At 37.3% G+C, this 23018-nt stretch overlaps 1 protein-coding gene across 2 annotated transcripts in view; it reads left to right on the forward strand.

Moving 5' to 3' along the window:
- LOC116568657 (solute carrier family 13 member 1) overlaps positions 1 to 23018 on the forward strand; it is a 323245-nt gene that overhangs the window by 1388 nt on the left and 298839 nt on the right. For both annotated transcript variants that reach the window (XM_032304209.1, XM_032304210.1), the window contains exons 2-7: positions 9822 to 10255; positions 13246 to 13380; positions 16378 to 16539; positions 16626 to 16798; positions 17373 to 17528; positions 22286 to 22496. In XM_032304209.1, the coding sequence (XP_032160100.1) occupies positions 9826 to 10255; positions 13246 to 13380; positions 16378 to 16539; positions 16626 to 16798; positions 17373 to 17528; positions 22286 to 22496 (1267 nt within the window). In that variant the 5' untranslated portion in view covers positions 9822 to 9825. The remainder of the gene's footprint in view (positions 1 to 9821; positions 10256 to 13245; positions 13381 to 16377; positions 16540 to 16625; positions 16799 to 17372; positions 17529 to 22285; positions 22497 to 23018) is intronic.

Consider the following 23018-nt stretch of genomic DNA (forward strand, 5'->3'; position numbering starts at 1 on the left):
TCCTTTGGGATAGAAATAATTTGTATCTAGGATGATACATAATTTTTTGTTCAACCTGTAATGATTTTGAGAGATCAAAGAAGTAGTAATAATGTCATAAAGGTAACAGGTATAAACTCTGACTATCATGGGCTAATGGTATGTGGCACCCACTGGAGTAAGTAAGGCTCAGCGTTGGGGGGTGCCATCATTTCCACACCAGAAGTTACAGAAGTGGTCTTATCTGAGTAGAAAGGCTGTGATGTCAGCAGTGGCAGCCATTGGGAGCCACCAGTCCTCAGGTTTCGTGTGTCCTGTCATTCTCCATTTTTCTACTTCCTCCCCACACCCCAGCTTCTCAGAATTGGGGGATGGAAGAAAAGGAGCTTACCATCATCATTCCCTTTTCTAATCTTAAAGTGCAGTTAAAGAAGTGAAGCTAATTGAGCTTTTTGCTGCTATTGTTATAATGGAAAGCGGATTTATTTTCAAGCATGGCAGTGAGGATTAGCATACTAGATAAAAGTAAGATCAGTCTTTCATGGCTGACTTTGGGACCTCGTACAATGGGAGGGTTGCTGTGTTGCCTTCAGAAGTTGAAGGCATCTTCACCTGATGCTTTAGCAGGTTTTTGAAACAGATTCCTGTTGGAATTCCTTCTGCTTTCAGGATGGTGTTCCAGATAGTTTATGTTCTTCTGTATATCCAGGAGCTCTTCCATGAAGTCTAAGAGATCAGTTTCACTGTTTTCCAAAGCCAAGATTTTCAGGTCTTAAAGGACCTTGCTTCACATGTGCTCCAACGGCAGAGCAGACTGTTTCAGAGTTGCCATTTCCCTGTTACCTACATCAGGCCTCAATCGCTGGAAGACATAACCTGCACCTAAATGTTTTCTCTGTCAAAGGGAGGAAATCAACAATGTTCTGTATGGGAAAATACCCATATCTTGGCTAATACCCACTTTTTCTTTTTCCTCCCAGGCTCTATGGTTATATAAACAAATAGGAGTTAGAGAAACCATTTGTGTGAGTGTGTTCTGGTGTCTAGGGTAAAGCAGCAAATCGAGTAACATACTATGAGTATTTTCCATCTGAGGGTAGAATTTCCTTTAGAACTCAGTACTTAATGGGATTATAGCCTATGCTATAATAATAGTAACACTAATGATTTGCGAAAGCAGTAAATGAGAACATAAAAGTTTGGCTTACAGGGGGATGAAGAAGTTTATTTTCTTTTTTAAAAACATTTTGAGAGAGAGTAGAGAGAGCACAAGTGGGGGTGAAGGGTAGAGGCAGAAGGAGACTGCTGAGCAGGACGCCGGATGCAGGGCTTGGTCACAGGACCCTAAGATCATGACCTGAGCCGAAGCAGATGCTTAACTGACTGCACCACCCAAGCACCCCTGAAGATGTTTATTTTTAATATAATTCACAAGAAATCAAAGTGGGAATGTGATACATTATTTGAATTTATGATAGGGACTGGAGATATTTATTTGAAACTCAGTATTTAGAGAAAGAATAAACCAAAACTCTACTTAGTGAAAGAAAATAGTGAGAAAAACAGTGAATTCGAATAGGTTACCCCTAAATCCTAATGTCTTAACAGAAGTTTGTTTCTTTTTCATAGTGCATGGCTAATGAGGGTTGACAGTTCTCAAAAGAGTTACATAAGGGATCTGGGCTGAGGATGGTGCCATTTCAACTCATGCTTCCATAACCATAGGGCAGGGGAAAGGGAACATACCAGTCACACACACACACACACACACACAAAAGACACAAATTTTTGAATGTGCTATAACACTCAAATTTACCTTGCCACGCATTGCTAATAAGGAGTTTGTGATCTCTGTCTGCCAAAAGAATAAATAAAATCTAAAATAAAATTAGATTTTTTTTAGATTTTATTTATTTGACAGAGATCACAAGTAGGCAGAGAGGTGGAAGCAGGCTCCGTGCCAAGCAGAGAGCCAGATGTGGGGCCAGATCCCAGGACTCTGGGATCATGACCTGAGCCAAAGGCAGAGGCTTTAACCCACTGAGCCACCCGGACGGCTCTAACAGCGAGTTTTCAAAGTGATCTTTCGGATTATATTAGTAGCTAAGTTTTTGTAGTGTGCTTAGATGGAATTTATGATGAATTAACTTCTTTCTGTATATGACTATAAATGAAAAGCACTGCAGAGATTCTTTTTTGGGATTTCTCGTGATCTTCAAATATGTCTTTTTCAGATGACCATTTTAGGCATTTCTAAATGGCTCTCATACTCATACTATTAATCTAAATGCCTCTCATACTCACACTATTGTATGACAGAATATTTCACATCATTCTCTTTTCTATACCTGGATAAAACCAAACTTTTTCATAACTCATTTGGAAGTAAAATCTGACCTGAATTGACATAAAGCTATTTGTGATCTTTATCTCACTTTAATGTGTGAATATGAATATATTTTTGCACAGAATTCTTAATGTATTTGATTCTGGATTACTTCCCCAGATGTACTGACAGTGTTACAGAATATACAGTATATGCCCATATCACCTTTAAAAAATCTGAATTAATTTAAACATATCTGTCCCTTAAAGTTTCAGAAAAGGGACTATGGATCTGTATTTATATAGTCTCTTTAACAAGCTCATAGAGGTATGATCTAAATTTAATCCAAAGGCATAATTTTCAGGTTTTCTAAATTCTAATATTTTCTCTAACTTATTTATTTGTAACAATGGGAAATACTTTGAGATGCTTGATTTCATAAAGCCACTAGGTGGCATCTTTGTAGAAATAAAAGCACATTAAAAGAAGTATTTATTATATAAATAAACTGAGATAAATAAAGTAGATGTGTCATGAAAAAGATAAGTAATTTTGGGCAATAAATCCTGAGAAAATGCACAAGTTTATTGTGAAAAGTAAAATATAAAATGAAATTTAAAAATCACTTTTCCACTTTCAGAATTGAGAGCCTTTTTCCTATTGGTTGTTTTCAGTTTGCTTTCACATTTATTTTGTGTAACCAAACAATTATATATTTGTGTGTATATAATATGTGCATGTGTGTGTGTGTGTGTGTGTGAGAGAGAGAGAGAGAGAGAGAGAGAGATTTTGGTAAGTAATAACCATTTCCACCTGCAGATACTACCTCAGAAGCCTACCAATTTAGGCCCATATGGTAGACTGAGTTATATAAGATCATCTCCACAGCCAACCGTAAATAAAATAGGAACATACAGTGGTTATCAAGTCACACTTAACACTGTGAAGTACTTAAAGTTCTCTACCACCAGGTTTTCTTCCTTCCATCTCCTGCCTGTATGCTTAAACCCAGTTTTTTCATACTGTCCCTAACATTGAGGACAACAAACAATACATTTTAAAGAGACCAAGAAAGGAGAGTCTTTAAAACCAGCGGAATTCTCATTACTAATAAAAGATACATTATGATTTACCTGGTTTACCCATGAAGAACTAACCCGAGCAGTTACATGAATGCTTCCCCCGTCTTTGCTCTTTACACATGGTGGCTTCATGAAGCGATTTAAACACATTTGCTCTTAATTAAAACCATTATTAAAGCCTGTTATATTTGAGAATGTAATGCATATTTTATATTGTTCTGGTAAGAAATCTGTCATAAAATGGAATGAAGACATTGGGGAAAAATGAAATTGGACATTAGGAAGTTATTGAGGAGATGAGAATGCAGTTTCAGCAGAATGCTATAAAGGATTGAAGGCACTGAACATTATGGCGGAAGAATGGATTTGTACTACAGACAACAAAAACTAATCACTTAATCTTACATGCTTTTAAATATCAAAGGGTGTTAAAGCAAACAGCATAAAATAGTGGTTTAGGATGGAGGCTCTGGGATCAGACTGGGTTTAATCCTGGCTCTCCTACAAAACCTCTCTGAGCCTTAGTTTCCTCATTGGTAAAGTGAGGTTAATCAATAAAATCCTTGTAAGAGTTAAATTAGAAATAATGTGAAGTGCTTAGTAACAAATAGTATTAGCTATTATTATGAAGCCACATGATAGTTATCACTACATTTGCAATAGGAACATAATTGATCTTTTCCCCAATAACATGTGCTTCTTTAAAAACCTTAAAGAATTTATAGTGATAAAAAAAAAACCTTTACAATTAGGTGATTAACAAAAGTTTTGCTTCTCCTGACTTTAAAAGAGGGAATAGCTCCTGTCCGTTTTTTTCTTTGCCGAAAAACTTAAAACCAAGTTCTAATTTTAATAAATGCAAGTAGGCACCTACTGTGTACAACTGTGTTCTTTTACGTCAAGATCTTCACTCTCATTTGATATTTACATTTTCGCCCAAACCCGATGTTTTGTATGTGTAAGCCAAATTGCCGTCAGCGTTTGGTTCGGAGAACTGCGCCCTTTCGCAGGTGCAAGAGAAGTTTGGAAAGTAGCGTCCCATTCACTTTGGGATCTGAGTAACCTGCACGCTACAGCCCTCCCCGCCGCCTTCTTCCTCCCGCCCCTCCCTCTGCCTCACGGCTCCGCCCCACGCCAAACCCCGGCCCCGCCCTCCCCTCCCCGGCGTTTCTTCCCACGCGAGCACCGCCTCTTCTCGCGGGATCGGAGTCCGGCGGGAGGGGGCGGTGGTGGGGCGGTTGCTAGGATATGGGAGGCAACACAGAATGCGGCGTGTGTGGACGCTGCTTCCTCGGAGCGGTTCTTGAGAAACCTCTGCGACCCGAGTAGCTGCGTTTCTCAGTCAGGTAGGAAGACAGGTTTGGGCTGCCCTCTCCCGGCCCCCCCGACCCTCAGACCGGCCTTGGACTGGTGACGACGGCGCGGGACTCCCAGAACTTTGTGCGGGGCGCTGGTCCCGCCTTGGCTCTGCGGACTGCGTGGCCGCTGGACAGTGTTCCACCTCTACTTCAAAAATCGTGCAAAACATGCCGTTTTTCTTGGTTCCTTTCCTGGCTCTGGATCTCATATTTGGGGTTCGGAAGCATCTCCCACCCGCAGTGCTTATCTTAAGTGACAGTAAAGCAAGACGTGAGTGTAACCGAGATCTGACACTGGAAGACGTGTAGGCATCCATGGCGACGTTTCCAGTCGAGCCAATAGAGGGCTTTCACGCTTTCCTCCTTGGCGCTCTCCTCCTCCCCTCCCATGGTCTTTGCCGTGCCTCCTAAAAACTTAAAAATTCAACAGGTGTATTTGGTAGAAGGCAAAACTGGAGCCTTGCCTTACCGGTTACACTAACATTCTAGATACATCAGTGAAATCATGCTTGTCGGTGAAAGAGGGACTTTTTTTTTTTTTCCTGCCACAGCACATGCCCCCCCGCAATGTCCAACCCCCAACCACCCCATCTCTCCAACCCACCCACCCCCTCCAGCAACCCTCAGTTTCTTTCCGGAGATTGAGAGTCTCCTATGGTTTGTCTCTTCTGGTTTCATCTTGTTTCATTTTTCCCTCCCTTCCCCTATGATCAAGAGGGACATTTTTGTATGCAATCATAATAGGGACTTGTTTTTTCTTTCTGAACAGTTTTTTAAGATTAAAACATTTACATTTGAGTAGGCAAATGTACAAGATAGAAAGTTCCAACAGTACAAAGAATGAACAGTGAAATTCTGTTTTACACCCATGTCCTCCCCTCTGCCCTTTGTCTTCCACAGTTTTTCTGTCCCTATATAAATATGTAGTTGTACCCGAAACGTGGTAGGTACTGGCATGTGTTTTCTTGGGAGGCAGTCATGGAGGTGTGATTGCTGGTTGACCAGTGAACTAAACTGAGGCAATCACTGGCTCCTCCCCTGTCCTTGGAATGGGCCTCCCACCCAAGATCCCTAGCTAGAGGCTGCTTCAAGGACCCAGAGAGTAATGTGTAATTGAGACCGTCTGGACTGGGATACCTGACTGAATCCAATTAAGGCCTCTATAGATAAACTCTTTAAGATTCTGGCTAGTGGGTCCAGAGATCTACTGTTTTGCAGCTGCCAAAGATAAGCCTGGTGTGTAAGTTCCCTCGCTTATTAAATTTGCCACCTACAAATCTGGAGTGCTGCCTCTTTCTTTAGTTTCTCTTTGGAGTCCATGTTTGGGGCGCGGTATCAGCTTTTACCCCCCCATGGAACTCAAGAGGTTGTGAACCATCAGCTTTGCTTTTTCACTTAATTGAATTATACAGTATGTAGCTTTTAGAATTGGCTTAGCATAATGCATTTGAGATTCATCCATGTTGTATCAATAGTTTATCCCTTTATTTATTTATTTATTTATTTATTTTGATGAGTAGTAGTCCATTTTGTGACTCATAGTATGAGGATCCATGCCTCAACAGAGGAACACTTGTGTTGTTTCCGGTGTTGGGTGATTAAGAATAAAGGCTTTATGGATGCCTGGGTGGTTGAGTTGGTTAAGCATCTGCCTTCAGCTCAGGTCATGATCTCAGGGTCTTGGGATCAAGTCCCACATCGAGCTCCCTGCTCAATGAAGAGCCTGCTTCTCCCTCTGCCTGACATTCCTCCTGCTTGTGCTCACGCTCTCTCTGGCATATAAATACACAATATCTTAAAAAAAAAAAAAGAATAAAGGCTTTATAAACTTGTGTCTGCAAATTTGGTATGAATGTAGTTTTTCATTCTATCTGGGTAAAGAACATAGATTGCTGGGTCATATGATACATCTATGTTTAATTTTATAAGAAAAATAAGTTATTTCAAATGTACCAATTTTTGTTTCCACCATCAAGCTATAAGTTCTACTTGTCTTCATACTCACCAGCACTTGACATTGTTGGGCTAAAAAAAAAAAATATATATATATATATGTATATATATATGTGTGTGTGTATATATATATATATATATATATACACACATATATATATTTACATGAAGTTGCATTTCTTTAATAACTAATGACATTGAGCATCTTTTCATGTGATTGTTCTCGGGACCAGGGCTAGACTGAGGCCACTGAGACAGCTAGGCCCCAAATTTGAGGAGGGATTTATCTTCAGGTGCACCTGCAAGTGTGGCTCAGTGCAGGTGCTACATCACACTTGTGCCACTCCAGTCCTGTCCCCGCCTCTTTGCTTTCTGTATGTACTCTTGTTGACTTGCCTGTTGAACTATTTTACTCACTTTTAAACTGTTACTCTTTTCTTATTGAATTGTGAGAGTTCTCTATATATTCTGGTTACAAGTCCTTGATCAGATAGAAGCTTTGCAGAAAATTGTCTCTCAGGCTATGGTTTGTCCCTTTAGTTTTCTAGTTATGTTTTTTTTTGAAGAGCAGACATTCTTGATTTTGTTTCTGTTTTAGAAGATGACATCTTGGCTATTTTGCTGGAAGGATGATCTACCAGATAGAAACAAAAGCATGACCTCAGCCTCTCCAAAGGGGTGGGAGGAGTAGGTTGCCAGGAGTCAGGGCTTCTTTATGATAGTCTTTCTTTAATCAGGCCGTTAAGTCCTATTATAGGAGAAAATAGCCAAAAGGAAAATTTTTTTGTAGGTGAGAACCTTAAGAGGTTTCTTGAAATTTTAAAAATTTGAGTTTTTATTTGTTTTTTCACATTTCACTTTTTTCTTTATTATTTTGGAAGTGTAAAGCTTTCTTTTTTTGTTGTTGTTGTTATTGTACTTGAAATTCAGGTATGTATATTTAATTTCACAAAGTCTGGGGTTCAGAATATCATAGCCCTCAATTTTGTGAACAGTATAAGAATTTGAGAACCGTTCATTCTCATCTTTCCCTTCCCAATTATATATTCTTATTGTCTAATATTTCAATTTTCTACTGTTATTTTGTGTTGACAGTATTTGTGTTTACCCATATGTTTGTAATTTATTTGTTCACTTTTCCTTTTGCACTTTGAACATCTTTTGAGCCCATTTTCCTCTTTAAGTGTATCCCTTAAAACTTTCTTTAGAGCAGGTATCGTGGTATAACTTATCTGTAAATATTTCTATTTTTTTTCTTGAAAGAGAAATTTGCTAGGTGTATAATTCTAGGTTGATAGTTATCTTCTTTTAATTAGTCTGTTGTTACGTTGGCTTCTACACTTCTGATGAGAAATCAGCAGTGATTTTACTTTTCTTTCCTTTGTATTAATGTTAGTAAATTAATATTATTCAAAGCAGTAGATGATATATCTTTTATCACTATATGCTTTCCATATCTTCTTTTTGTTACTCTGTAATGTAATTACAATGTATGTGTCTTTGAATAATTTTTACTTATCCCATTGGGCATATATTTATGTTATGCCTCTTGGCTGTTTGGATCCATATTTCTCATCAGTTTTGTAAAATTCTCAGCCATCACCTTTAAAAATATTTTCTCTCTTCTTTTTGTTTTCTCTGGGATTCCAATTTGGCATATATTACATCAGGGACTGACAGACTTTTTCTGGAAAGGGCTTCTCAGGCCACATATAGTCTCGGTTGTTATTTTTTATTTTGAAAATACAAAAGCATTCTCCGCTTAAGTGAAGATACACTTAGCAGTAAAATATGCTAGACTTTTTCTCTTCTGCATGGTCCTTAATCTCTCATACTTTTCATGTCCTTATCTCTTTGGGGCATTCTATATAAAATCCTTTTCTTTATCTTCTAGTTTACTAATTCTCTCTTCAACTCTAACGCTATATTCAACACATACATGTTTTTATTCCAGATATTCCATATTTTTGGAAATTTGTCATCTAGCAGCCAGACAACTTCAGTGACTAAGGTTATTTTTTTTTCTCTGTAAGGATCTGTGCTGAATTTGTTAGCCCCAGACACAGCTTTTTCACCTCACTACTGTTCTGAATTTTAATCTGCTCCTGCTGTTGTTACAGAAATATGCCTCAATGCCACTTCTATCCTCCCTTCCTGGCTGCTGGCTTCTATAGGTATCCGACCCGCAGACGGGCTCCTCACTGCTCTGATCCAGCTCCCGCCCCTGAAGCCTGGCTGTCGGCCACCCTAGCCCACTCTGGCCCATGTCCTGGATGCTGTCCTATGGTCTCCCAAGCCAAAGCTCTTGGTTGCTCTACCTCATGCCCTAATCACCTCCAAGTTCAACCCACATTTGTTTGTTGATCTGTTTGTTTTGGGGAACAAAGGTCCTTGGAGACTTGCTTACAGTTTGTGAGAACAAAACTACTACAGAGAGTGGTACTATCCAGGGTATGGTTGCTGTGGAGCTGGTGGATTCCTTGGAGCTTCTAATCAGTTGTAATCCCAGAAGCATAAATCCTGTGTTAGTTTGTGTTCAGGAAAAAAACAACAAGCTATTCAAATAAGTCCTTTCACAAGGCATTGTTCTTTTTAATAAGGAAGAAGCGACAGTATATTTTAAAATATTTTTCAGTATATTCTTTTTTCTTTTTAAGATTTTATTTATTTATTTGAGATAGGATGAGAGTGAGAGCGAGAGTGAGTGTGTGCATAAGCACGGGGAGCAGCAGGCAGAGGGAGAAGCAGACTCCCAGCCGAAGAGGGAGCCCAAGACAGGCTCCATCCCAGGACTCCGGGATCATGACCTGAGCTGAAGGCAGACCCCCCAACCAACTGAGCCATTCAGGTGCCCCTGTTTTTCAGTATATTCTTGACAGTAGATTTTTCTCAAATTGATTGTATTTTGAGGTTCTCTTTTGGTTTAATTTTTACCTTCTGTGGTGTTTTTATTAAAAATTCCACCAATGCTTTTACTTGATGCCATTACTAAAATAATCAGTATTTTAAAATAACAAGGAGCATTACAGTGTATTATAAACACTGCTGTATACCACCAATGAATTTGATATCTGGTGTAGAAATTTTTATGTGTAGTAAATATATTTATTTTTCTCGGTTCAGGAAAATGTCTGATCAGGAAGAAGAATTTGATGCTGAGAATGTTGTGATTGCATCAGAAGAAAATAAAGATGCTTCTGGGATTATCAGTATTCCACTTCCCTCTGAAGAGTTTCCAGAGTCAGATCAAGCAGAAGATAATGAATCTGAAGTTGAGCCATCCAGTGAGGGCTCTACAACACATGCTAAGGAGGAAAGTCAGCAGGGTTTATCAAACGTGGAACCAGAAGATGAAGAACAACTCATGGAAGAAGCTTTGTTGCCCAAACAAGTTTCATATTCTCCAGAAAGTTCTACAGAGCACTATCTAACTAAATATGATAATGTAATGCAGCCAGCCAAACAGAATTCAAAGCCTGGATCTCTGGCTTTTCTGGATAAGATAAAGGCTATAAAGGAATCTCTGAAAGCATCAGTCAAAAATCCTTTAGCAACAGGTATTACATAGGGAAGATAGGAATTTCTTTTCCTCATTTTGAAGAATGGCTGCTTTTTCAAATTTGTTTTACTTGAAGATTTGTTTTATATTTGCTATTACATTACTTTCACTTTCCTTTATCCTCCAAACTTCTGTAGCTACTACCACTTGATCTCTTTTTAAAAATTTTTTTTATTTTTATTTTTTTTAAAGATTTTATTTATTTATTTGACACACAGAGATCACAAGTAGGCAGAGAGGCAGGCAGAGAGAAAGGGGGAAGCAGGCTCCCCGCCAAGCAGAGAGCCCGATGTGGGGCTCCATCCCAGGAGCCTGGGATCATGACCCGAGTGGAAGGCAGAGGCTTAACCCACTGAGCCACCCAGGTGCCCCTGATCTCTTAATTAAGTGTAAAGATACTCTATTCTGTTCTATTTTCCCAAAATAGATGAACACCATTAAATTTTAAGTTGATATTGATCCATTTTTTCCTAAGTAAAGTATGTTTTTAAAACGTTTAGGAGCTTTGGAAAATGGGCAGATTCTTGAGTATAATTGTAGTTCTTTTGCATGCCTCTTTGGAATTAATTGTTCATAGCTATCAAGAAAGAGTTGGAATGGAACTTGACTCCAGACTCCTCGTTTCATATCCAGGGCTCATTCTTCATATCTTGTTACTTTTACATATTTCCATACTTCTGCTTAGGGTTAACTTTATATTTAGCTTTGGAAAAATTGTTGTTCTCTTGCATTATTGGTTAGTATTAAAGGCATAATGTTCATGGCATGTAGGGGTTATTACTGCATTGTTGGTAAAGCCAAAGTGGAGCAGCAAGAAGGTGGTTATACCTAGAAGCAGCCTACTTGGCTGATTAACTGGTTGCTCCTTTTCCCTCTTGTTTATTTGTTTCAAAAGCTATTTTTGTTATTAAGTTCAGTTAGCCATAATATAGTACATCATTAGTTTTTGATGTAGTGTTCAGTGACTTATTAGTTGTATATAACAGTGCTCATTTTGTCACATGACCTCCTTAATACCCATCACCCAGTTACCCAATCCTTCCACCCCCTTCCCTTCTGCAACCCTCCATTTGTTTTCCTGCCTCCAGAGTGTCTCGTGGTTCGTCTTCCTCTCTGTTTTCTTTCTATTCAGTTTTCCCTCCCTTCTGCTATGGTCCTCTGTGCTTTTCCTTATATACCCCACGTGATAATTTTCTTTCTCTGCTTGACTTACTTCACTTATCATAATACTCCCCAGTTCCATCCGTGTCAACGCAAATGGTAGGCATTCATCCCTTCTGAGGGCTGAGTAATATCCCATTGTATGTATGAACCGCACCTCCTTTCTCCATTCATATGTTGAAGGACGTCTTAGCTCCTTCCACAGTCTGGCTATGTGGACATTGCTGCTATGAAAGTTGGGGTGCAGGTTGCCCCTTCTTTTCACTCCATCTGTATCTGAGGTAAATACCCAGTAGTGCAATTGCTGGGTCATAGGGTAGCTCTAGTTTTAAAGTCTTGAGGAGCCTCCATACTGTTTTCCAGAGTGGCTGTACCAGCTTGCATTTCCACCAACAGTGTAAGAGGCGTCCCCTTGGTATCCAAGATCTATAAAGAACTAACCAACTCAGCACCCAAAAAACAATCCAGTCAAGAAGACCTGTTGATTTGTTTCTTAAAGTAATTTCTGTGCCCAATGTGCAGCTTGAACTTGCAGCCCTGAGATCAAGATTACATGTTCTCCTGACTGAGCGAGCCAGGCAGTCCCTGGGCTCCATTTTTTGATATCTCTGTGATTGCCTGATACTGTAGTTTTTAATAAGCACATGGAAATTAGAATAAAGTTGTCTTGGCCCTGTACTTTCTAGGGTTCGTGAATTCCTTCACATACCTCCCCTTCCCAAAGCTTAGGAAATCACTGCCATGAAAATGTTAAAATATGTTAACCATAGAATTTTGACTCTATAAAACAACTAGACTAGGTTTCTGATAATTCAACATCTGTGAGAGTGTTTTCTTTGTTGATAGCTATGAAAATAAGTTTTAACAATCCGAAAGAACCTCAGCATTATCAATGCCTAGTTAAATTCTATTCTAGGGTTATTGATAAATGTGTCATTTAGCTTTATGAAAATCGTCATATGTCAGGAATTTAGAAATGTACAAAACGTTTTTGGTCTACAGTGTGTACTCCGCCCTCTATCTTACTTGTCACTCACTTCTTACATCTTACTCATTACATTCTCTCCATTAAAATTTAAAAATCTGTAGATATAAAAAAAGAAAGTTTACCCCATTATAAGAAGCTTCTATAAGGTTTTTCTTTATTATCAACATGTGTCTTGATTTCCTATTTTATAGAATGGGTAGTGAGCCACATAATGTCTATTTTTGTGAAAAGTAGATTTGTATTAGTTATTCTAGATATTTGTAATGAACAGTGATTTTTCTGTTTTACATTTTGGCAGCCATAGTCATAAATCAATTATGGGAAGAAGAATGGACTTAGATATCTTTTTCTTTGAAAATTTCTCTATTGGATTTTCCTAACTTCATGAATATGCATTGACTTATGGATGTATGCTATCAATATATAATCAAAGCCTGCACATGCACATCACAGCTTCAAGGACACCCCCTAGGTCTCCGGGTCTCCCGTTCTGCTATTCAGTACATTTCTGAGATGTTCTTCTATTTATATCTGAATAATATAATACCAGATACAAATACCAGATTAGTACCAATTAATACCAGTATGATATCAAATATTGGGACTCTTGAAAAGCAGTTTAGTTTTATTTCCTATTTCTTGTGGAATTCTGAGTGAGGAGGTAATTCTGAATGTGCCTGGATCCTCATAGCAGAGAATGGAAAAAAGATTGGAACTTGGAGCTGGGGTTGGGGGAAATTAAGGTTAACTTGCTCCATCATTCTCTCTCTGCTTGTGGACTGGAGGTTGCTGACCCTTGCTTTTGACTATGGTTCTTTCTTTTCTCTTTTTATCTACAGTAAAAGTTGTACTTTTTCCTGTGGGCCAGGAAATTATAATGCCTTTTAAAATAGATATCACTGTAAAATACCTCAAGGATCATTTTTCATATCTACTAAAGATCCCATCTAATATACTGCAGATAAGATATTCAGGTAAGTTGGGAAGCTAATAAAACCTACCAAGCCTTCTTTAGTTTTATCACATGCATAATCAAGATCTTTGATTTGTTAAATTGATATCTACTCTTTGAACATTATATTATGATTATGCATTCATTCAACACATTTTTATTGAGGACATACTTGTTCTAAATACTTAGCTAAGAACTCAAGATGTAAGGAAACATGAAACAAAATCTTCATTCTGAAATTGTTTACAGACTAGTCAGAAAGATGATGCAATAGTTACCACATAATGTGTAAATGTCTTAATGGAGATATGCACAAAAAACTGTGAGAACAGAGAGGAAAGAAACTGAGAGTCTAGAAAGCTTCATTTAATTAAAGTGGTAATATTTGTGCTAAGTCCCAAAGAAGTTAGAAAATCTGGGACTCTGGAGGAAGTTGTAAGAAGTTTAGAGTGGCTACAAGTAGGTTCTGTGCGGGGAGTGGGAGACAATGAGGTTGAGGGAAGTTGATGAGGAATGAGTATGTATAGAGTAAGAAAAGGACTAAAGATGGTTTCTCTGTCAGTCTTGATACATTAAGGTCGACTCACTTTCCCATGGTGTTCAAGTTGATTTCTTTTTATGGGCATTATTGAGTAGCCCACTTTATAGTAGCCTCGTGTCCTGAGAGGACATAGTCTTTGTAACTGTGAAAGAGAGAGCAAAAGCAGCCTAGCTAAATAAATGTTTCTGTAGAATATGTCTGCACAGATGCTAATATTTTAGTTTTGAAGTTTTTGTATTAACTTATAAAGATGCCACAAAAAAACTTTCCAGGGAAATAAAAACTTTTCTGCATGTGGGAAAATCCTAAACACTAAAAATGAGTAAACCATACCTATTAAATTCTTCCTCATCAAACAGAGAAAACAATCAGTTCAATTTCAAAATTACCTTTTGAATTACCTTAAAATAATACCTTACAATTACCTTAAAATAATAGTGTAGTAAACTATTATAATGAATGTGTTGTAATACTAAGATGCTCATGTATTCAAACAACTGACTATTAAAGCTCGGGTAGGGAAACAATGCTAAAATTTAAATAGCTATTAGTAATAACAATCATGATGGTTAATTTATTGAGATGTACTATGTGCTAGTCCATCTACAGAATGTTTTACCTACATTATCACATTATCATTCACTCCATACAACAACCCTTTGAGGTAGGTATTATTACTAACTTTTTTTGAAGGAAGGAAACTAAAGCTTGGGAAACTTACACAAATTCACACAGCAAATGAACGGTAGAATCTGAACTTATAGGTATGACTCCAAAAACAGAGTTTGAAACTGCTTGCTTGGCATTCTCTATAAGATGAAGTTCAGAATTGGAGGAGAGAGCACTTTGAGACTGGAGTAGCTAGCCAGTGGTATTTGAGACTCTCTGTTCTTTGTATTTCATGAGCAAACTTTATGTGTAGATGTCAGTCATCACCACTGAGTAACAGGCTTATGTCAGTCGTGATAATAAAAGAGCTTGATTCTATGTCAGCTGCTCTCTAACAGAGGTGCTTTTTTCTAGTACTAGAATTGGAGTTCAAATTTGGTGGGATTAAGCCTCCTCCACAAACTAGAGGAATGACAAGGGCTCTGGGAATCTATGTTGGTTTCCTATGGGTGTTGTAATGATTAACCACAAGCTTAATAACTTAACACATGATTTCTCTTACAGTCTTGGATGTCAGAAATCGTAGGTCAGTTTCAGTCAGATGAAACCAACATGTGGGCAGGGCTGCTCTCCCTCTGGAAGTTCTGGGGAGAATCTGCTCCCTTGTCTTTTCCAGCTTCTAGAGTTGTACACCGTATTCATAGGCTCATGGCCCCTTCCTCCCTCTTTAAATCACGCAGTAGAGCATCTTCAAATCTCTCTCTACTTTTGTTTTATCATCTTCTCCTCTGTAGTCAAATCTCCCTTTCTTCCTCTCTCAGGGCATTCGTGATTACATTTAGGACCCACATAGATATTCCAGGATAATCTCTCATCTCAAACTTTTTAACTTAATAAAAACTTACAGACATCTTTGCTATATAAATTAGCATTCATAGGTTCTGGGGATTAGGACATGGATATATTCTGGAGCAACCTATCACATAGTCCATATAATATTCATGTTACTTGTTTAAGTTAAGGATTTGGGGTGTGAAATTGAAACTCACGGGTCTTTCTTAAACATAGCTAAAATGGACTGGTGGTATCTGATATATTTCTAACAATGAGTGTCACAAAATCATTGGTATGTTTGAGTTCCTACCTGTAATTTAGGAAGACCATGCATCGGAAGAGTGATAGAGATTCTATCAAACAGCAGCCAATAACATTATATATAGTTTTGTATTCCTTGAAATAGGTAAAATTTGAGTAAATTTACAGGATATACCAATGAAGGGAGATAGAACTAAAAAAGATATAAAATAACATAAAATAAAATGATATACACTTTTTCCCAGCACAAACCTAAGCCTTAACTCCATTTTTTCATGAATTTATTTATATGAGTTCCTTATTATAGAATCAGAAAGGGAAGGACAGAGCTCTGAGTATATGCTTTTCTGTATTGGAGAGAGGAATGGGTATGAAAATAATCAAATTTTCCCTGATCTAGATATGTCCATGTTCACATATAACACATTGTGATTTTTTAGAATCTCAATGTTTAGAATATGATTTTGCTCATAAGATATGTTTTTATTTTTAAATAGTTATAGAGTTGCATGGTTATTGTATATTTGTATTTCTGATGAGAAATCCTGTGAGAGTTGTAGCTTTACTTATAATGCTGAATTCTTGCATCTTAACTTTTCCCATTGTGGCATTTTCTGTACTAACATTACAGCAAGGGGTAGACATCATCAATATTCTATTCAGTAATTGAACTATATGTGTTCATACAATCATCTTTGATGTTTTCATTCCCTTACAATGAGTTTATATGGTTATTTCTTTGTCATAGCACTTCTAATTTCATGTCATTTTTAGGAATGATTCTTAAAAATAATGAGACTCTACTGCAACATGGAGTTAAGCCACAGGATATTGTACAAGTGGAAATTTTTTCTACAGATCCAGATCTATTTCCAGTCAAAAGAATACAAGGATTAAATGATGCCTCTCAAATCATAACTGTCAGAGTACAAACTGGTTAGTTATTTCATGTCTTTTAGATAAAGTATTTTAGAGTCCCTTTGTAGGTGAACTTTCATTCAATCTTGGTTTTACCCCCTTAGGCATTACTGAGTACCAGGAGGTAGCTGTTGAGATTATAAAATCTGACTTTCACAAACCGTTTCTTGGTGGATTCAGACATAAAATAACAGGAATAGAATATCACAATGCTGGAACGCAAACTGTACCTAAAAAGATTCCCCAAAAAGACAATGTATTTTGTAGGGATACCCAGGTAATATTTTTATTTTTCTGTGTAGGTTTTTGAAACTGCAGAATGAACAGATGTTCTGTGTACCTCTCTAAAATTAAAAATTGCCTCATTTGCCATGATGTGGTTGGGAGCTAAAGAGCATTATGCTAAGTGAAATAAGTCAGAGAAAGACAAATACTGTCTGATTTCAATCATATGTGAAATTTAAGAAACAAAACAAGCAAAGGGGAAAAAAGAGAGATAGAGAGGTAGAGAGGCAAACCAAAAAACAGACTCTAAACTATGGAGAACAAACTGATGGTTACCAGAGGGGAGGAGGTGAGGGGTTGGGTAGATAGGTGATGGGGATTAGGGAGTGCACTTGTGATGCATGAAGGGTTGAGTCACTCTGTTGTACATCTGAAGCTAATATTACACTGTATGTTAACTAACTGGAATTTAAATAAAAACCTAAAAAAATTAAGTGAAAATCTTCCAAGGAATTATACAGTAATTCAAACAATAACAGAAAATTAACTGAACACAGAAAAATGTCCTCTTTACTCACTTAGATGTGTACATAGTAGATATTTAAATTTTTATGTTTTGATTTTAGACAGTTCTTCAGAGAAAAAAGCTCCAACAGACTACAAATACAACAGCCACACAGATGACTAAAATTGGTGTATATGTATCAAACATGACTGATAAACTGATAAAACCAGGAAATTATTTTTCGGCAGCAGAATACCATGCTCAAAGATTACAGTCGGTAAGATAACTTTTATTATGAGTGAATACTATTACTAAGAATGAAAGAAATGAGCCAGTTGCTCTGTGTGCATTTTTGTGTGTTTCCTTAAGCCACACTAGCTTACAAAACAACCCTCATGGGTGCTGTTAAAGAAAAAATTACTCAACACAAACTGAAGATGGTAAGGCAGACTTTTTTAGGAAGGGCTACTACAATGGGGTTTTTTGGTCAGGGAAAGAGTCTGGGCTCAACTCTAAATACAAGGAAAAGTGGAAATTTATAGCCAGGGCGTAGGGTAGAGGTCAGTGGATGGAAAATTACTAAGAAAACATCACAGGTAAGGGGAGATTCTGGCTAAACCATCCTAAACAGGATTTTTTATTGAAGGCAGACCAGAGTTGATTAGGCATTGTCTGGAGCCATATAAGTATATTATAAGATCAAATTTTCTTATATAAGATCCTCATTAAATATTGAGGATGGGATCCTGGTTAAACTGACTGAGCAGGCTTTTCCTAAAATTGAACAATTCAGACATGATCACAGAAGCCCAAAAGTTGAGGCCTTATTAGAAAACTGCTCAGAGGGGCCTGATTAGTTTGGTCAAGGAGAGAATCTTCATTAGTGTGTGTTCTGTTTCACTGGTATTAAAAGCAGTTTTTATCTCCAGTCTCCCCCCAGTAGAAGGAACCATAATCCTAAATGCCCCTAATCCTTCCTTCCCTTTCTCTTAGGGATTCCTAAGGGTCTGTGTGTTACCTTCGGGCATTGTTAGCTTTGTCTTCTCTATACCTTGGCCTTAATCATTGGGACAGTAGAATCACCTAGGGGGCTTTCCAGAGTAATTGAAACCAAAAGGACACCGAAGTCTGTTTTCTCTGATATTAACATAGCCACTCCAACTCTTTTATGTTATTGTTTGCATGGTCTATCTTTTTCTGTCCTTTTACTTTCAACCTATTTGAGTCTTAATCTAGAATATTTCTCTATAGACAGAATATAATTTGATTTTGTCTTTTTATCTAGTCTGATAATCTCTACCTTGTGATTGAAGTATTTAATACATTTATATTTAATGTAATTATTGTTAAGGTTGGAATATATCAGCCATTTGCTATTTGTTTTCTGTATGTCAGATGTCTCTCTTGTCCTTTCTTCTTCCTTTGCTGTCTTTTATGTTAAATAGGTATTTTCCAATGAAACATTTTAATTCTTTTGGGTTTTTTTCCCATTTAAAACCCTTTTTTCAATATAATATATACTTTTTAAAAAGTATACAATTCAATGATTTTTATTACACACAGAGTTATACAATATCTAGAATGTTCTCATCATCCCAGAAAAAAAAATCCTGACCCAATAGCAGTCAGTCCCTATTTCCCTCCAATGTTTTCTGCCTCAGGAAACCACTAATTACTTTCTGCCTCTGTTGGTTTACCTATTTTGGATATTTCATATACGTGGAATCATACAATATGTAATCTTTTGTGCTTGGCTTTTTAAAAACATAGCATAATGTTTTCAAGGCTCTTCCATGTTGTGACATGTACCAATACTTCATTCTTTTATATTACAGAATAATATCCCATTGTATATACTCAACTGGATATACCTATTGTATCCATGCCAATGTATATACTGAATTTTGTTTATTTATCGGTTGATGGACATTTGAGCTGTTTCCACTTATTGGCTGTTAGGAATAAAGCTGCCATAAACATTTGTGTATGAATTTTTATGTGGACATATATTTTCATTGCTCTTGGGTATATGTCCAGGAGTGTAATTACTGGATCATTTGGTAAGTATATGTCTAACCTTTTTGAGGAACTGCCAGACTGTTTTTCAAAGCAGCTGCACCATTTTATGTCCCACCAGAAGTGGACAAGGATTCCAATATCTTCACATATCTTCACATCCTCATTGACACTTGTTACTGTCTATATTTTTCATTACAGATGTCCTAGTAAGTGTGAAGGGATATCTCATTGTGGTTTTGATTTGCATACCCTGAAGGCTAATGATATTGAATATCTTTTCATGTGCTTATTAGCAACATTTTACATTGTCAGAGACATTTTTGATATGATGACATGCGGGGGGTGCTACCATGCTTTAATGGGTAGAAAACAAGGATGCTGTCAGACATCCTATAAGCATAGGAACACTAGCCCCACTGCAACAGATAATTATCTTGTCCAAAGTATCAACAGTGCCATTGCTAAAACCTGCTTTAGGGTCTGTCTCTATCACAGTAGGTAGTCATTGATGTCTCTGGTCAATTTGTTGTTGTTGTTGTTTTTCTATTTCTAAATTTGCCTTCCTGAGGATCCCTGGTTTAGCATTGCCTAATGGTTAGGTAATGATTGACCAGAGGTTGTGCTCAAATTCCTTGATCTGGTAAAGCTTCCACTTTAAAACAAAACAAAAACAAAAACTTCCACTTTAGCTAATAGACCCATGTGTATACTGAAAGATGCATTCAAAGTCCAGATAAGTTCAGTTTCTTTATATCCTGGCTTTTACTTTCTGCTGTGTTTTCTTCTTGCGTTTCTTCTGCACAAGACCTCGCAGCCTGGGATATGGAAACAGGGAATACCTTTTCCGCTCTCTGAATATGTGTTTATCCTCGTACATGTGTTCAGCCTTTATGCTACTAGGGATATTTGGGAGGTTATCATGGCTCACTATGGCTATCTCATTTTCCTGATCTCCCTGACTAATTTCTGGCTAGTCTGCCTGTCTATTGCTTGCTCCAGAAGACAATCTCAGCTGAGTTGCTGGCTGGTTTGTTTTTGTTTTTTTGTGGGTTTTTTTTTTTTTTTTTGCACTGAGATTACTGTTGTTTGTGACATTGCTTGTGACATTGCAACCCAGGCCTGAGTTGCCATTCTTTTGTCTTTTTCTCCCTTTCTACTGGTTGGAAGATGATGAGAAATGGGCCAGTCACCTAGGTCCTAAAAGTAGGAAGCCATTTGTTGAATATTATAGAGCTTTCTACCAGCTCTAAACTGCTTGCTAATCCCTGGATTATGATATAAGAAGGGAAAAACTTGTATTTATTGTTTAAACAACTGTGTTTTAGTGTCACTATTTAATAAGTGTAATAGCACCCAAGTTAAATGAATTCTATTGATTTTTATTTAAATTAAGAAAAAATAAAAATTTTGTAAAATCTTTTTGTTGTTTTTTAAATATTGATTCAATAGTCCCCCCCGCCTTTTTTCTCTGAAAATGTTAACTCTTTCTAGTCTGGTCTTGATTTTTGTTTTGTTTTGTTTTACTATAGTACAGTGGTTCTAAAACTTTAGCAGGCATCAGGAACACCAAGAGAACTTGTAAGATACAGAATCTGTGCCCCTACCCAGGATTTCTCATTCAGTAGCTCTGGCGAGGGGCGTGATAATTTGCATTTCTAACAGTTTTCCAGATGAAACTGTTAGTCTGACCATTACTCTTTGTGAACCACTGTTCTAGTAATTCTGTTTCACACAAAAGTAAACTTTTCTTTGTTGAATGAGCTGCCTTAGATTTTTTGGGCTCTTCCCAAATGTTTGGTTATTCTTCGGTGTGTAGGCAGGGTATTTGAAGCCCCCATTGTCCAGTGTGCTAAGCATATTTGTTTACTACAGCCTTATGGGGTAGTTTTAGGGGATGTCCAAACCTTGATTGTGGAAGAGAGGTAGTGTTCTGAAGAGGGAGCTTCTGTTCATCCTGGGTGTCACCAGGCTCTGGGACACTAACTGTTCTTGCCTAGAGGCAAATACTTCTGTTGCTGCATTTCTCAATCGGTTACCTTATCAATTGCCCGAACATCCCTTCTGCTCATAGGATCCATTGGTTAAGGGCTGGAGTAGACTTTCACTCTTCTGTATTTTCTAACTTGCCTTTCCACCTTCCCCGTGCACAATTAGGCATAGATTCTTTAATTTATTCTACGGGTCTCCTTTCTTGAGGGAATTCTTCAGAGTTTCTGTTCCTTTGAAGGACTCCTTTAATATGACCCAATGTCCTTATTGATTTCTGCTTACATGATTTTCTGTAATTACCAAGGATTAGGCTATAGTAAAGGGATGAGTCAGCATATTCTCTGTCCTCAGTTTTGATCTAGCCTCTCCACATTTTATTTACATGTTTAGTAAATACAAATATGAGCTTTCTTAGCTGAGCTGCAAGTTTCTTGAGGATTTAGTACTGTACTGTAACCTCAGACATACTTATATTTCTCACAGTTTAACAAACACGTGTTTGCTTAAGTCTTTCCTTTATCTAACCTGCCTTTGGTGGCTTCTACATATAACCTACCTGCCTTGTGTTTAGTTAATGAAATTTTGTTTTAAATATGAGCCTAAGCTAATGATAGTTAAGATAAACTAGAGACAATTAATATTCATAACAATAATGGTATTTATTGAAGACTTGTGATATATTAAGCTGAGGGCTTTATATGCAAAATCAAAATTAAAAAAAAACTAGTGAGTAGCGGAGGGCAGATTTAGACTAAATTTTACTCCAGAGCCTGTGCTCTTAAGCATTGTACTAACTGCCTCCTAGGAAGGCGTATTTGCTAGATTTCAAAGCCAAGTTGCTGATGTGCATTACCCACAGCTTGTATGTTCTAATGTGTGTGAGAACACCTGGCATAGGGCAAACCTAGACTCTCGGTACTTTCTAGTAATTACTACACTGAAATAGAAATAATCACCATTGCCTTTTGTTATTGTCTGATACAGTTGATAATGAATACTTTTTATTTCCTTTTAATTTAACTATAGGTAGTAGTGCTACAGACTTACTATAGACAATGGCATGCTAAAGTTGTGGTAGAGAATTTAAAAAGACAGAAAATGTTAAGATTCAAGTGGGAAGCAGAGGAAGAAGTAAGGAAAATACAAGAAAAAGAGGAATGGATCAAATTGGACTATTACCGGAGGCGTAATCCTCAAACAAAAGAAGATTTTGAGCTTCTTTATAATGCACTGGAACGTGAGTTTGAAATAGCCTTCACATAAAATATTAGTTTTATAAGTTTTCACCAGTAGGAAAAACAGGTTTACTAAAGACAGAAAAAAAACCTTATTATTTCAGGATGATGTCGTGGGAATCTTCGACTGGAGAATTTGAAGAGATAAATAATGTTTTACATTTGGGACAAGAATTAAGGCAGGAATAAAATTGGGAATGCTTTTATATTAGCAATGGGTAAATAAAATGTGTATACTGCTCTGTAAATTACGTGGTTTTGGTGTATTATCTCATTTGATCATCCCTGTGAGGTAAAAAGAGAAGTATTGTCCAATCTGATTCTCTGATGGTCTTGGCAATTTGTGAACTCAGAGCTGAACAATTTGGAATCCTTCAGTTTAACAGCCTATCTCTGACTCTGCTCTTTAGAGGGGAGATGGGCAATACCTTTTAATTCCCACCCATTAATGATCAGTATAAATGTATTGTCTCAACACAAGTGACTTTTATGCCTTATTTCTTCCACAAGATGTGTGCTAGTCC

This window comes from Mustela erminea, chromosome 11 (assembly GCF_009829155.1).
Source record: "Mustela erminea isolate mMusErm1 chromosome 11, mMusErm1.Pri, whole genome shotgun sequence".
Classification (NCBI taxonomy): Eukaryota; Metazoa; Chordata; class Mammalia; order Carnivora; family Mustelidae; genus Mustela; species Mustela erminea.